Source organism: Mya arenaria, chromosome 8 (genome assembly GCF_026914265.1).
Source record: "Mya arenaria isolate MELC-2E11 chromosome 8, ASM2691426v1".
In the NCBI taxonomy this organism is placed as follows: domain Eukaryota; kingdom Metazoa; phylum Mollusca; class Bivalvia; order Myida; family Myidae; genus Mya; species Mya arenaria.
The window spans coordinates 54952157-54968273 of record NC_069129.1 but is presented as its reverse complement, the minus strand read 5'-3'; the positions used below and the strand labels follow the sequence as shown (position 1 = coordinate 54968273).

The following is a 16117-nucleotide window of genomic DNA, read 5'->3' as shown; positions in this document are numbered from 1 at the left end:
TGATTTGCAATTTCAAATACTACTACAGTCAAGCTGAGAATTACCTGCATCTACACTGCTCAGGTTTAATCATAATCACTGTAATTGATGGACACTAGATATCAGCCTCTATTAAAAATATTTATAGCCACGTGGTCACAAATTCCCGTTAATATGCGCCAAAATATGGCCAATATTTTGTTGTTGTTCTTCTTCTTGTTGCTGTTGTTGTTTCTGTTGCTGTTGCTGTTCTTTTTCAATGCAATGATTTAAAGTGCAATAAAATATTATTTGTTAGTCCGTCGTTGTTGGCTATCGTTGGTGACGCGCGGTCTCGAACCATCGCTTGTTGCGTTCACACCTCTCGTTCGACAACAAGGTCAAGACCACAAGGCCATTGTAACTGCCCACCGTCCACCCTTTTAACACATCGGGTGTATATAATCATATGAGTAATACGTTTGAAAGAGTTGCATCCCTTGTAAATAAACGTATCCATATGTACGTCACGCATGTCAATGGATATATATTCCGAATATAAATCACTATAAAACTACGCGCCGGTTTGATGAACTTTTTCTTTTAAAAATATAGCACTTTAATAGATAGATATACAGATTCTTTTGTCGAAGGTGAAGATTTCCTACCGTCATTTTGCTGTCCCACGAGTAGTGTGTTTTTCCTCGTAGAATTGCATATTTTTAATTATGCTATACAATAACTGCAAATGTATATACATGTATTGTATAACTGCATTTGCTTCGTTTACTTTATTCCGTTTTCAGCAATAAACTTAAAGGCCTTTCATATTCTCGAAATCTTTATTTACCATTTCCGGTTACATGTACAGAGGACGCTAACAGGAATTAGTTTGTGTGCATTAACATCAGGATCTTGGTCAACGAGGTGCAATTTGGTTGTATTTTATATATGTAATGAGTCTTACCGCCAACACCACATGTTCTCTGTTTACATTTTTGAATGTTTTCAGTTTGATTTCGTCAAGCTATAAAAGCTCGATGAAGCATCGTGAGTAAAGCAAATGGCAAGCGCACAGTGCAGTTCTAATACGCTGATACATAACAGTAATAAATATGTTGACAAACAGTTTTAATCATACAGTTTGGTGTGTTTTAGTTCTTTCGTGTGTTCAGAAATTTATTTCAGTTCACAACACCGTTGGTTAGTTTCTTAATGTAACAAATAAACAATAACATTAGGAAAGAAAACTTACATGCTGCTGAATAACAGAGATAAATGTCACAAAAGAATCTGCGTGTAAGCATTACCATAAGCGTTTCTCTTTCGCCATGCCCTAATGACTTATTTGAGGGTATTTTTTAATGAACATTAGGTAAATTAACAGTATAAGAACAAACTGGAGAAAGAATAACCACCGCTAATTTGCAATTTCAAATACAGTGATTTGCAATTTCAAATACTACTACAGTCAAGCTGAGAATTACCTGCATCTACACTGCTCAGTTTTAATCATAATCACTGTAATTGATGGACACTAGATATCAGCCTCTATTAAAAATATTTATAGCCACGTGGTCACAAATTCCCGTTAATATGCGCCAAAATATAGCCAATATTTTGTTGTTGGTGTTGTTATTGCTGTTGCTGTTGTTTTTGTTGTTGCTGTTGTTGTTGTTTTTAATGCAATGATTTAAAGTGCAATAAAAAAAAATTGTTAGTCCTTCGTTGTTGGCTATCGTTGGTGACGGGTGGTCCCGAACCATACTTGTTGCTTTCCGGGACACCTTCGACAACACGGTTAGATCCTCACTGTGAGACCACAATTGCATTGTGACTATTTATTACTTGATGTTTGTTATTGCATTTACTGGTGTACATAGATATACAAAACAGTGCAAATTATATTTAGAATACAACCTACATGTTCAGCCAATGAAATTGCAGATAGGCAATCATTAGGTACTAAACATTCCACTTGTCAAGCGACCCCAATGGCGCCGCTGGGATTTATGTTATATGCCGTTATTGACCAATATAAACCATTAGAAATATGTCATGAGGTATTCGATTATTTTGTATTTAACCATGGCTGGGAAATCCGGAATCGTGCGTAAACTTTGTTTTTTTTTGAGCCTGCTAAGTATCTATGTCGAAAAGTTGTACAAATATTTGATTTTATTTCACGTTATATCTTGGAGTACACACACATGCTGTCGCGACAATAATTCGGCCATATATTCTTTTATTTTTAATTAAATGTTTTATAAACTTGTGATTTGTTAATTGTTTTGAGTCAATAATAATGAAACTGTATTATGCAATCTACATGTAGCTTGTAATATTCATTATGATTTTAAGGAAAGACACAAGTTTTAGGGATATTTGAATAAGCAGTAGTTATACGCTTATTAATGTATGCAATTAAATAGCAAACTGTTGGTCCCATGGTTTATAGTCCGTGGTTCAAATTGCAGATTACTAAGTAAAGGGACGCAACTGCGGATATCTTTGAGCCGTTTCATTTCAGTTGTATGTGGCCTTGTCAAATCAGTGTATCATAACCAGACGGTGTATTAATAAAATTTCGCGCAAGTAATTGATCCAGGAAGGAGTAATAAATATAAATGTTCTCATTATTGTTATAAATTCATAAACATTATTTCTTCTTTCTAGTTTCTTTGTTATGCTTCACAAAAAAAACGCGGTGTGATTAAATCGAATGAGTCATCAAAATTCTTAACTGTCGAATAATTGAACGAGGTTTTCATTTATTATTCAATGTTATTGTCTGTCAGTTTTTAGTTTTACACACTTCAGGCTGTTTTATTATTATACACCCTTTTCTCAATTTCAGTATTTATATTCAAGTCACATAGACAGGCTGACACAAACTGATGGAATACCTTGATGTCAGTGATGGAGATGCCGTGTTGTGGCTGTGGGATGGACAGACACCCTCGGAACACCTGCAAGCTGCTGTTAAGTCCCTCCAGGAAAGGGTCGGGGCAGGGCGAGTACAGATGGAAAATATCCATAGACTGATGATGGGTAATTGCATATCAACATGTAATGTCAATAATGCTGCTTTTATTGTAATATTAATTGTATTGTAATGCATCAATTGTAACCACGGCCCCCCAAGGTCCGGGGGTATACCGGGATAGCCGGGGAAAGGGGCCGTGTTTTTACCTTTCCGATGGCCCTGCAGTGCCAGGTGAATGCGGTGGTTTTGTATTCTCGCCAAATATAGCGGGGAATGTGCCTTACTTAAGGTCCCTGGAGTGCGGGGGCATTTGGCGGTGATTTTACTATCAGTTCATCCCCGCAGGTCAGGGGTTTTACCCGGGTTTATCGATCTATCTTTGTTTAATGTCAACTCCTCTTCCGAGTGTTACTGACATGAACGGTGCGCGCCGGCTTGTTAGTGAAAAAGTTACACTGATGAGGCAAATCACATCAGGAAAGTGAGAACTAGGGTATAAAAGAGAACACAATTTAGGTAACATGATAAAAAGTGATTGGTGAACTGGTAAAAGGATAAAACCACTGCTCGCTTATCTAATGCTTAATGGTTGCCACAGCCACCTTGAATGTGTCAGGGGTGGGGATAGTGACAATATGATTTGGCAAACTGTTCCAAAGTACAACCGAGTGAGGATAGAATGAAAATTTGTGATAGTCAGTTTTTACTTGAATTTGTCTGAAACATAGTGGGTGCATTAGTCTGGTAAATCTTATTGGTGTTTGAATATAAGATGGCAGCGTAATAGCAACATGATGATGGTATATGTTGTAAAACATTTCAAGTCGGGATTCTAGTCTACGTTGTTCAAGTGAGCGCCAACCAAGACTTTCCTGCATGTTTGTAACACTGGAGAGAGGAGAGAAGTCATGTTTAACCCAACGGATAGCCCGACGTTGAACCATTTCAATTTTATTGGTGTTTGATTTTGTGTGTGGGTGCCAAATTGTGCTTGCATATTCTAACTGTGGACGGACAAGGGTTTTGTAAGCTAAAGTCCTGACACTTTCTGTTTTTGTTTTTATATTTCTTTTAATGAAGTTGAGAGTATTATTTCCATTGGTGGTAATTCTCGAGATATGAGTGTTCCAGGTGAGGTCTGCTGATATGTCAACACCAAGATATTTAGCACTTCTGACTGGCTCTAAGATCTTGCCATGGAGAATGTAATGATTTCTGATGATATGCTTATTCTTTGTTATGTGCAAAACTTGACACTTGGAGGGATTAAACTCCATATCCCAATCATTTTTCCATAATTCCAGTTGTTTGAGATCATTTTGAAGGATAGCACATTCAGAGGGAGAATTGATGGTAAGGTAAACAGCAGTATCATCTGCAAAAAGTCGAACTTTGATGATTTGATACTAGAAGGGAGGTTATTTATGTAAATCAAGAAAAACAAGGGACCCAGTACAGTGCCCTGAGGTACACCAGATGTTACGGGTACTTCTTCAGAATGATCGCCATCCAAGACTACTGTCTGACTTCTATGAAGGAGAAATGCCTCAGACCACTTGAGAACCTGTAGACAAACACCATAATCCGGTAGTTTGAATAGGGTTTGGCACGACCGAAAGTCCCCGCTATTCCCTGGACCTGGAGGGGCCATGGTTACCATTGACTGGTGCATAATTATTAAAAGTCAGTACTCTATTGTATTTTAAATAGTGTAAATACTAGGGATGCAAACAAGTGGCAAAATTGATATTCGAATATTCGGTAATTCTTTCGAACAAATATTCGAATATTCGATAACCAAACTACATTTTTGAAAATTGTGGTAAACTATTATAATATTCGCTAAAGTAATAGCCTGTGCATTTTAGTTCTACTTTGTTGTAATCACTACGCGCAGCGGACCCTGGATTTCACCAAATAAGCCTCTGAAATTCCTCTTTTCAGAAAGACAAAAAGTAATACATTATGAACAAAGAAAAAAACAAAAACTTCTAATTTATATTCTTTTTTATATTTGTAAACAACGTGAACTAAGATGGATTTTGCGTCAAAAAGCGTTATACGCCGATGGAGGGTCTTTCCGTAGGACGAGCAGCCTAGTTCTGGGATTGACCTCTACTAAACATAACTATGGAAGAAACAAACCAATTCAGGAACTAGTTTATTCCTTAATTGGTAGAGGCATTTAGATGTACCGAAAATAATTTGATTTTGTGTCACTTGTCTTACAGCCAGTTATTGTAAAATTACGGGGACTTTTTATAGTACCCTACGGTATGTCACTAAATGACATATGACGCGTGTATAGTGTATTGTCATCACATTCACACCTCTAGTATTATGGGACAATCGTTGTAAAAAGACAAACAAATTTTAAACTCAACAACAGTTATAGGCAAAATAATTATTCTTATATTTATTCAACAACAAAACATCGAATATTCAAATACTGATTTTGACATTCTAATACCAAACGTTTGATTGATTATTCGAATATTCATTTGCATCCCTAGTAAATGCTATATACTGTGAGAGACACACATATAGATGGCAGAATTTACAATTATTTGCTGTTTACTGGTTCTGCTGAATAAATCTGTTTGGTCAGGTGGTGGTTCTGTGTCTGTCCAAATGTATACCCCAACTTTCCATCTCCCACCTCAAGAAATCAACATTCTTGGGCCACATTGTGGTCATGTGATCACGACTGCTCTGTTTTTTTTTAAACAGAAACTTGCTACATCCTTTTGATTTTTCAGAAACTTTATACTACATCTGTTTTTATTATAAAACAAATTGTTTTGGTAAAACATCTGTTTTGCATTGAAGCAATTTTAAAGTAGATCTATTATATTTCAGCAAACCATGCAGCATCAAGTTTTAATGTAGCTCTGTCCGGGCTAATTCAGCCATCCACAGATTCTATGTCTTCGGATGCACTGGGGGAGGTGTGCCGTTTACTCAAATCCAATGGGAGGCTTTACATGGGTCAGATGGTTGTAGGAGGGCTTAGTGATGAAAACAAGACAGATACATCACAGAAATCCATGTCTGCATTGAAGTTGTCAGGATTTGTGAATGTTGCACAGGCAAGTTCATGTACATGTGTATGCTTCATTGGTTTTTAAACCGAAATCCCATATAATCCCAAAAATTCATTTACATAAAGAACTAGTACATTTTTGTTTAAATTCATTCTTATTCTGTTAAAAATGTTCATACAATGATCCCCATTTCAAAGAGACCTTAGCTGTAAACATTGCTTTACAGAAGTTATTTTTGGTTTTCTTGTCATTCAAGAACAACCTTACTTGTTTTATTTAATATCATCACGCTGTTGCATTTTCCATGTATTACTAACTTATTTAAGGGCCTGTTTTAAATAAAACATCCATTATGCACTACTTTAAACAGGTAAACTCAGCTGAGACAGTGATGAAATATCTTTTTATGCCCCGACGGTGGGCATATTAAAATCGCACCGTCCTTCCGTCCGTCCGTCCGCGTGTCCGGCTCAATAACTCGTGTCCGGGCTGTAACTTTCCCTTGTATGGACAGATTTTAAAATAACTTGCCACATGTGTTCGGCATACCAAGAAGACGTGTCACGTGCAAAACCTGTGTCTCACCTCTTAGGTCAAGGTCACACGTAGTGTTTATTCACAATGGAATGCTGCATATAAGGACATAGAGTATAGGTTGTCTTGTCCGGGCTGTAACTTTCCCTTGTATGGACAGATTTTAAAATAACTTGCCACATGTGTTCGGCATACCAAGACAACGTGTCGCGTGCAAAACCTGTGTCCCTATCTCGTAGGTCAAGGTCACACTTAGGTGTTTTTTCACAATGGAATGCTGCATACATGTATAAGGACATAGAGTATAGGTTGTCGTGTCCGGGCTGTAACTTTCCCTTGTATGGACAGATTTTAAAATAACTTGCCACATGTGTTCGACATACCAAGACGACGTATCACGTGCAAGAACCGTGTCCCTACCTCTAAGGTCAAGGTCACACTTAGGTGTTTATTCACAATGGAATGCTGCATATAATTACATAAGAGTATAGGTTGTCGTGTCCGGGCTGTAACTTTCCCTTGTATGGACAGAATTTAAAATAACTTGCCACATGTGTTCGGCATACCAAGACGACGTGTTGCGTGCAAGAACTGTGTCCCTACCTCTAAGGTCAAGGTCACACTTAGGTGTTTATTCACAATGTAGTGCTGCATATAAGGATACAGAGTATTGGTTGTTATGTCCGGGCTGTCACTTTTTCTTGTATGGACAGATTTTAAAATAACTTGCCACATGTGTTCGACATACCAAGACGACGTGTCACGTGCAAGACCCATGTCCCTACCTCTAAGGTGAAAGATACACTTGGTGTTTATTCACAATGGAATGCTGCATATAATGACATAAGAATGTACGTTGTCAAGTATGGGTGGTATTTTTTATGTTCAGAGGCAATTAAAAATAACTTGCCTTATGTATTTGTTTGATTTTTAATTTTCCATGTACTGACCTTGTTCATAGGTCAATGTCACATTCGGGGGCATTCGTCACATACCGTAACAGCTCTTGTTAATCATGTAAATTGATGTATTGTCGGCCTCATACTAGCTTGTATTGACTATTCTAGGCTTGTTTTGAGGAAATACTGGGTCTATGACTCTATGTCCCTTTAAAATGAAAGCTTTTTTTAGAGTTATAAGTTTAAATCACATGTATAATACTTGGATTACTTCACATAATTTTTTATTATCATTATTCTTTTTTTCATATATGTGCAAATATATAGGCAAATTCAGATAAATAGTGACCGAGGTTGTTTGCAAATATAAAGACAATACCTTACACCATGATTTCTTAATGATTTTTAAAATCGTATTCTGATACCTACAGATTTATGATATTATTTTTTTACTCATTATAGCCTACAGTATTGCAGTTGTCTGATGACATGAAGCAGAGCATTGCAAGCCAACACAACACCTCAGACATAGGTCTCCTGCTGTTTACTGCCTCAAAACCCAGCTACGAAGTCGGCTCTACATCACAATTGAAAGTCGCCTTTGGCAAGAAAAATAAAGGTATGATGTAATTTATCTTTATATTAGATTGCTGAATATAGTAATATACATATTAGGTACAATTCATGATACATTAAAAATGATTTTAAAAAACACAGTATCTTCCTTGTTTTAATAAACATGTGCATAAACACTACATATAGCAGACATATAGCAGACATATAGCAGACATATAGCAGACATAAAGCAGACATTTAGCAGACATATAGCAGACATATAGCAGACATATAGCAGACATATAGCAGACATATAGCAGACATATAGCAGACATTTAGCAGACATATAGCAGACATATAGCAGACATAAAGCAGACATTTAGCAGACATATAGCAGACATATAGCAGACATTTAGCAGACATATAGCAGACATATAGCAGACATATAGCAGACATTTAGCAGACATATAGCAGACATATAGCAGACATATAGCAGACATTTAGCAGACATTTAGCAGACATATAGCAGACATATAGCAGACATATAGCAGACATATAGCAGACATAAAGCAGACATTTAGCAGACATATAGCAGACATATAGCAGACATTTAGCAGACATATAGCAGACATATAGCAGACATATAGCAGACATAAAGCAGACATATAGCAGACATATAGCAGACATATAGCAGACATATAGCAGACATATAGCAGACATAAAGCAGACATTTAGCAGACATATAGCAGACATATAGCAGACATATAGCAGACTTTAGCAGACATATAGCAGACATTTAGCAGACATTTAGCAGACATTTAGCAGACATATAGCAGACATATAGCAGACATATAGCAGACATATAGCAGACATAAAGCAGACATATAGCAGACATATAGCAGACATATAGCAGACATATAGCAGACATTTAGCAGACATATAGCAGACATATAGCAGACATTTAGCAGACATATAGCAGACATATAGCAGACATATAGCAGACATATAGCAGACATAAAGCAGACATATAGCAGACATATAGCAGACATAAAGCAGACATTTAGCAGACATATAGCAGACATATAGCAGACATATAGCAGACATATAGCAGACATAAAGCATATAGCAGACATAAAGCAGACATTTAGCAGACATATAGCAGACATATAGCAGACATATAGCAGACATATAGCAGACATTTAGCAGACATATAGCAGACATATAGCAGACATAAAGCAGACATATAGCAGACATATAGCAGACATATAGCAGACATATAGCAGACATTTAGCAGACATATAGCAGACATAAAGCAGTCATTTAGCAGACATATAGCAGACATAAATCCAATTAACATGACGTTATTGGTTGACCAAATATGAAGAAGAAAGAAATGGAACAGATTGTAAACACTGTTATTAAATAGAATAAATTAAAACTTTTTCTTATTGGAATTCAGGAAATCAAAAATGTACTGGTAATATATTACTAAAATTTAATCCTTAGTAAAATAACCTGGTATATGTAAAACTTGCTGTCAATTTCCCCCATCAGACCCTCCACAGCAAAAAGAGAAAACTGCAGCTGTGTGGAAACTGTCTGCCATGGACATTGGGGACGATGACATTGAGCTTGTTGACGATGACGACCTACTGGATGAGGAAGACAAGAAAAAACCTGATCCTGCTTCACTTAGAGGTAAGCAATGATGTGGCTTTAGGTTGTCATAAACCAACAGGGTAATTATTAAAATGAATTCTTCTGTATATTTAGTGGAAAGAGTTTTCATTATTATATATGCTGAAAAAAGTAATTGGATACAATTCATGAGACATGAAATAATGATTTAAAAGAACACAGTACCTCCATTGCCCAAAACATGTGCATAAATGCTAGATATAGCAAAGAGAAAACAGTCATTTAGCAGACATATAGAAGACAAGCAGTCATATGGCAAACATATAGCAGACATATAGCAGCTTATTGTTACCAAATGTCATGCTTTTCAAGTACCCTTTCTGTCTTATACTGTTTTAACCTTAATTTTCTTGCTATATACATGTACCTATCAGTCTGAATTGAGAGGTCAAAGTGAAAAAGTCTCTAGTCTATGTGTCTGTAATATTTTCAGCTGACTGTGGCACAGGCCCAGACAAGAAACGTAAGGCGTGTAAAAACTGCACATGTGGTCTGGCAGATGAGTTGGATAATGAGGCCCGCCAGTCGAAACCTGCTACGTCAGCATGTGGAAATGTGAGTAACCTGTCTCAAAGCAGGGATTTCCCTGATGCAGACAACTTTAGTCCCAGACAAAAAATTCTAGATGGGGACCCCCATTTCCAAGTTATCCCTATAGGACCTTTTTTATAGTGGGACCCTATAAAAGAGACCCTGTATTTGTCATCCTTGTGTGTGCAAGGACCTTAAGCTGAACAATCCTAGAGCCATGTTCAGATTTTTTACAAATGCTTGTAGTTGTTTGAGCTGTACCATCAGGCTGCAATGCTATTAGTAGTGTTTCGTAAATTACAACCTCATTTTTTTACTCAACTCTTGGTATTGCATTGTAAGCTTTACAATATGGTACAAAACACATCTGACACTCATAATTGAAATAATACATATCTTAGGCTTCCATCTTGCGGTGTACAATTTTAATAACTGTAATATACCTACCACAATACATCCTCCCAACCCTGACCTCAATTTCTATTGGAAAAAAATTCTTAAAGTGGGAAAGTGGGAACAAACCTGTAATACATGTGTACTGAAACATTAAACAATGGGAGAAATGATCTTATCATCTACTATTTCTTGAGAAAAATGTTCAATTTTCTATTTTCTATGTGTGTGAAATTATGTTAACATTATGAAATTAATATGATTAATTTACAAGATATACAATTATTTATTCTTTTCATTTCCAGTGTAACCTTGGAGATGCATTCCGGTGTTCGAGTTGTCCATACCTGGGCATGCCTGCATTCAAAGCTGGGGAAAAAATTGCCCTCTCAGACCGCCAGCTCAAAGCAGACAGATAGTGATTTGTGACTGTTATAGTGGACTGTGACCGTGAGAATGGACCGTGATATTGTAGTTTGACCGTTATAGTGGACAATGACTGAGAAGTTGACTGTAGTTTAGTTCCTACTGCCATTGATCTTTATCAAGCATGCTTGATAAAAAAAAAAAATGTACTCACCATGATAAACCATAAGTAATCAAGCAAGCAAGTAACATAGTACTCAAAATTGTTTTTTTCTACCTCTATGAAGCCTTGCATATGTCGCACCAAATAATGTTTTTGTTGTACAGAATTTTGCCGAAAAAAAAAAATTGGCGAAATGAAATCTATAAATTACATTTCATTTAATAACAGAGCAGGCAAAGGCACACATTTTTTTCTCTACATAATTTATCATTTAGAAAAATAAACCTGAATAATTATGACTTTATTCTAATTTCTAAGTATAACTTTAAGAAAAAAACTACATGTTACTGAGTATTCATCTTTGTAACTATTTCAGTATTCTGGGAGTAGTCAAAGACATACAAAAACAGGATTTTATGTTATTCCATGCAAAATAGGTTTGAAAGAAAGTAATTCTTTTTGTCATATTTCAGAAAAAATATTGGTAAAAAAAGCAGTCACTTCAAAGAAAGAAAATATTTTATTGCATTTTTACAAAAAAAACATGTTTAATAATATCATATATATAACGTAAATATTTTTTATTGCATTTTTAGACAAAAATGATAGGTAAATCTGTGAAATGATACATCATTAATTATAGATTTATAACTATGACTTTGTGCAGTCGACCTGTCTGTAGTTAAATATAATAATCATGTATTGGTTTGTGTTGTAGTTCGGAGTTGCCAGTGTATATTACAGAACGTATATCTGTAGATTTGAATCCATTCCTGTAATACTACGATAAATGATTTTATAATCTTGATGAGAGTGAGTCTTATTCTATGGATGTGTATTTATTTGTTGTATATGATTTTTTCATTGATCTTTGTAAAATGCACATCTAAATAGGAAAAATGATGCAACCACTGATTCATGCTTTTGAGAGGTGGCCATTATATTAGATTGAAATCATCTGGATGGGATATAATTTATAATGTAAAACAGAGCAAAAGTGTTTTGTGGATTTGTGATATTGATAAAATTTTCTTTTATTTTCTTATATGCAAGAGATTAAGTTAAGAGAACTTGCATCACACAACATTGCCTTTGGTATTGTATTACAAAATTAACATAAGGTAGGGCAAGTTATTTACATTATTAGCATTTTAAAGTGAATAACCACCCTATTATAGCATTATGAGGATAAATCTTATGTGTAACAAGTAAGTTATTTCATTCAACCAAATTACTAACTTAATCTTTATTTACCAAAAAATTATTTACAATGATTTTCACAAAGATTTTTTTCCTTAAAAAGTCTCAGAACACTTCAAAATGAGATTATTGTACAAATTCTACTCAAACAAAAAAGTGGGATTTGCTATAAATCCTGTTAGATTGTTCGAGAGATTATGGCCAGCTAATGAAAAAAAATAAATTTGAAAGGAAGAGTATTCTATAAATGGTATATAAAAATGGGGCTCAGCTGTAATTGTATATCTCTATGACAAATGCCTTTTACTGTTAAAACAAACTCATGAATTACGTAGATTTTAATGTTGTAAAAAATAGATAACAAAAACAATTATTTACCTATTCATTATTGAAATAATTTTTGCAAAGAGAATCGATAAGCTATGCTAAATACTAAATACTGATTTGATAGATAAGATATGTTTAATTATCATTCATAATGTAGTTTTGCCTTTGTAAAATCCCACACATGTATTGTTGCCACTGTACAATTTAAACGAGGAATGTCGGTACCATCCTTTAAGTAAACTTAACAGTTTCATTGTGCATATGATTAATTTGGGGATTTAGTCATGACAGCAAGATGCATGTGTAATTGTTATTATGTGAACAGTTATTACATCAACACATGTCTATAACTTTCCCTGTTGATATTATAAAAAAAGAATAACTTTGAATGGTATAAATGTTAGTGAAACAATAAATAATTATGTGTCACTTTTGTTTTTATTATGCCACAATTTAGTTTGAATATGAAATAGGATATTAGATATATTTTTTAAAAAAGATATCAGTATGATATCTTGTAACATGAAATTAGCCTCATAAGCATATTAGAATCTACAAAAAAAGAAAAGAAAAGTGTTACGCCAGCAGCTGGGATCGAACTGTATGCCATTTCTGTATGCAGTCTGGAGCCATATCAACATTGTCAAAGTCACAGATGTAAGGACAAGGTTTTGTGAAACATATAGACATATAACTGAGCTATAAACATATGGTAGTGAAAACCAATGCAGCCATTAGTGCCAGGGATAAATACATGCATATCTGTGGGCAATATAGGAGTTGTATTCGTCAAGTCTCATCCTATTTCAAAATTTTATGTCGTATGTAGCTTCAAAAATTTCACCTTCACACATGAAACGTCATATGTATATTAATCAGCATGGTCTATTGTTCACCTGCCATTTTTTTGTCACAATTCACTTGGGCTAGCAAGAGTTATGGTTCTTCACTTAGTTAAATGTGGTATGAATTTTCTTGTGTTGCATGTAGCACTAAAAGTATTGCACCTACAATCATGAAACAGGAATGTTGGTCGGCATGAGAAATTTCGTATTTTGTCTAAAAAAGTGAAATGTCCCTTGACAAAGATCATGTAAAACAATGTCTGAAAAATATTTTGTTACATAAAGCTTTAAAACCTGCACATATGTAACTTCATAGGAACGTTTATCAGCATCGGTTGTGTGTCTGCCATTTCTTCACATTTTACACTGCCTTATAAGAGTTATGGCCCTTGAATAAGTAAAATCTGTTCCGAAAAATAGTGTTTCAATTCTCTCACAGTATGGCACCTACTTTCATGAAACTTCATAAAAATGTGTGTTGGCATCGGCTGTTGTGTAGTTGCTCATCGACAACTATATATCATCCATATGTCCATGCGCATGCATCACATTCATGTGATAGCTCTTATTATGCGTTCTCTGCCTCAACATTATGTGTGTAAGCAATCTATAAATAGCTGCACTGTTTCGCCAGTCGCTTTGAAATTTTTTTTGTCGCCATAAAATAAAGTTTAAATAAGGGTCATATTGGGTTTAATGGTCACTGGATAAAAACATTAATGGAAAAACCTTGTTATTACTTCGACTCAATCTTCTTGAAACTTGGCCAGAATGAATGTCTCTGAAATCTGTATCAAGTTGGTTTATGGACAATGTCCGATGAAGAAGTAGGTCAACGGGATATTTGCTCAACACCCTAGAAGTAATATTTTCTATCAAATCGCCATGCAAATTGGTTCCAAATGTGTATTTCTATGAAATCTAGGTAAAGTTTGATTACGTGCCATGTCAAGTTTAAAAGTAGAGCGTATTGAGGTCAAATTTAATAATACAAAAACACACAGGGACATGCCCAGTAAGAACTCAGAAGGAAAAGTTTTATTATTCAGGGGGCGGGGGTGCAAGTAAAGGGGAGGGAGGACTTTTTACCCAATATCTTTGCATTTTGGTCCGGATGTTGTATCTATTTCTAGGTCAAGTTTGATCATGGGTCATGTCTGACCAAGAAGTCAGTAATCATGTAAAATGTATTTTTAAAACTTTTACCGTATGCGTGTTTCTGAAATCTAGTTCATGTTTGATTATGGGTCATATCTAGTCCAGAAAAAATCAAAAGATAAATTATAGATACAAGCTAGAGGCCACGATTTTCACATTATCTATTATTATGCAACTTTGCTACTGTATGATTTTTGCCTCATTCGAATTTAAGTTTGGTGCCAATATGATCATGTCAAAATTAGGTTATTTGGTAAGTTCGTTGGAAACCTTCTTTTCAATCTCTGGAATTCCTGTCATCAGAATGTTTTGTTTATAACTGGAAACTAGTCTAGCTATTGAGAGTGCTTGTGTTGTCATTTAAAGGTATGATACTCAGTTGACTGATATATACACTGCATGGTCAATTGTTTAAAGAAAGGTTGAGGTATTATCATAGTGGTGAAATTAAACAAAATGATCAGTGTTTGAAATAACTCGAGTGCTATGGTATCGAACTGTTATGCGCGATAAATATAGTGCAAATGTGAGGTAATTACATTTACAGCAATTTTGAATATTTCTGAAGATTCCGGTCATTAAGAACTAACCTCTGTTTATGAATCTATAAAAGCATAGCTCGAATGCTTTTTGTATGACAATGCTAAGCGCGATAAATATATTGCAACTGTGAGGCAATTCAAGGCACAAGTTTTCTACCTCACCTGGCGACCGGTAATTACACTCCTTTTCGAAATGGTTAGCGCTTAAAAGACGCGCATCACGGCCTATGTCGTTTTCGATATCGATCACGTTCTGCTAGTTAAGTGGTATCAACGCGTTCCAGTAATGACCTTGTTAACGTCGGAAATAACCTATTTACGCGAAAAGTTTTGGGTAGAACTTTACCAAAATTAAGTTGTTGGTGCCCTGAACTATGCATAAAAAAACTTTTATTAGAATATCTTTAACAAGGTTTTCAAAACTGGAATGGTGTATGTCGTTGGGCCGGCAGTTGGGTGGGTGGCCGGTCGTCAAATAAGGGGTCTCCAGTAAATAAACATAGTTTCGTTCATCATATTGACACCAAACTTGGTGTATGCAAAGAACATGTGGAGTGTTCCCTTGGGATTGCTTTTTGGTCCGCTCCGCCAAAGGTCAAGGTCACCGTTACTAAAATATGAATTTGGTTTCCGAAGATTAATTTGAGTTTCGTTCATCATGGACACCAAACTTGATGTATTGTAAGAATATTTGGAGAGCTCACTTTGGATTACTGTTGGGACCGTTACGTCAAAGGTCAAGGTCACCGTTACTAAATATAAAAATCGTTTCCGGCGAATAACTACATTTTCTTTCATCACATGGACACCAAACGCGGTGTATATTAAGAACACGTGGATAGATCGCTTTGGATTTTTCGCGCTCCGTTCTGTTGAAGGTCAAGGTCACTGTTTACAAAACAATGTGTATTTTGCAGC

At 35.4% G+C, this 16117-nt stretch overlaps 1 protein-coding gene across 2 annotated transcripts; it reads left to right on the top strand.

The window, feature by feature from the left end:
• The first annotated feature begins 2531 nt into the window (after nucleotides 1-2531).
• Nucleotides 2532-13083, top strand: LOC128245091 (anamorsin homolog). 2 transcript variants are annotated; one of them, XM_052963308.1, is made up of 7 exons: nucleotides 2532-2572; nucleotides 2816-3009; nucleotides 5804-6033; nucleotides 7884-8040; nucleotides 9531-9674; nucleotides 10108-10229; nucleotides 10904-13083. In XM_052963308.1, exons 2-7 carry the CDS (start codon nucleotides 2856-2858, stop codon nucleotides 11015-11017), a joined length of 921 nt encoding a protein of 306 aa, XP_052819268.1. In that variant the 5' UTR covers nucleotides 2532-2572; nucleotides 2816-2855; the 3' UTR covers nucleotides 11018-13083. The 2 variants fall into 2 exon arrangements, with proteins under 2 accessions (XP_052819268.1, XP_052819267.1); XM_052963307.1 differs by having other exon boundaries at nucleotides 2532-2587.
• The last annotated feature ends 3034 nt before the right edge of the window (nucleotides 13084-16117 follow it).

What these genes read in the sequence shown, in the direction of transcription:
- LOC128245091 (XM_052963308.1), top strand. Translation starts at nt 2,856, where the DNA reads ATGGAATACCTTGATGTCAGTGATGGAGATGCCGTGTTGTGGCTGTGG. An exon ending in TATCCATAGACTGATGATGG is followed by an intron (nt 3,010 to 5,803) that starts GTAATTGCATAT and finishes ATTATATTTCAG; the next exon opens with CAAACCATGCAGCATCAAGT. An exon ending in GATTTGTGAATGTTGCACAG is followed by an intron (nt 6,034 to 7,883) that starts GCAAGTTCATGT and finishes TACTCATTATAG; the next exon opens with CCTACAGTATTGCAGTTGTC.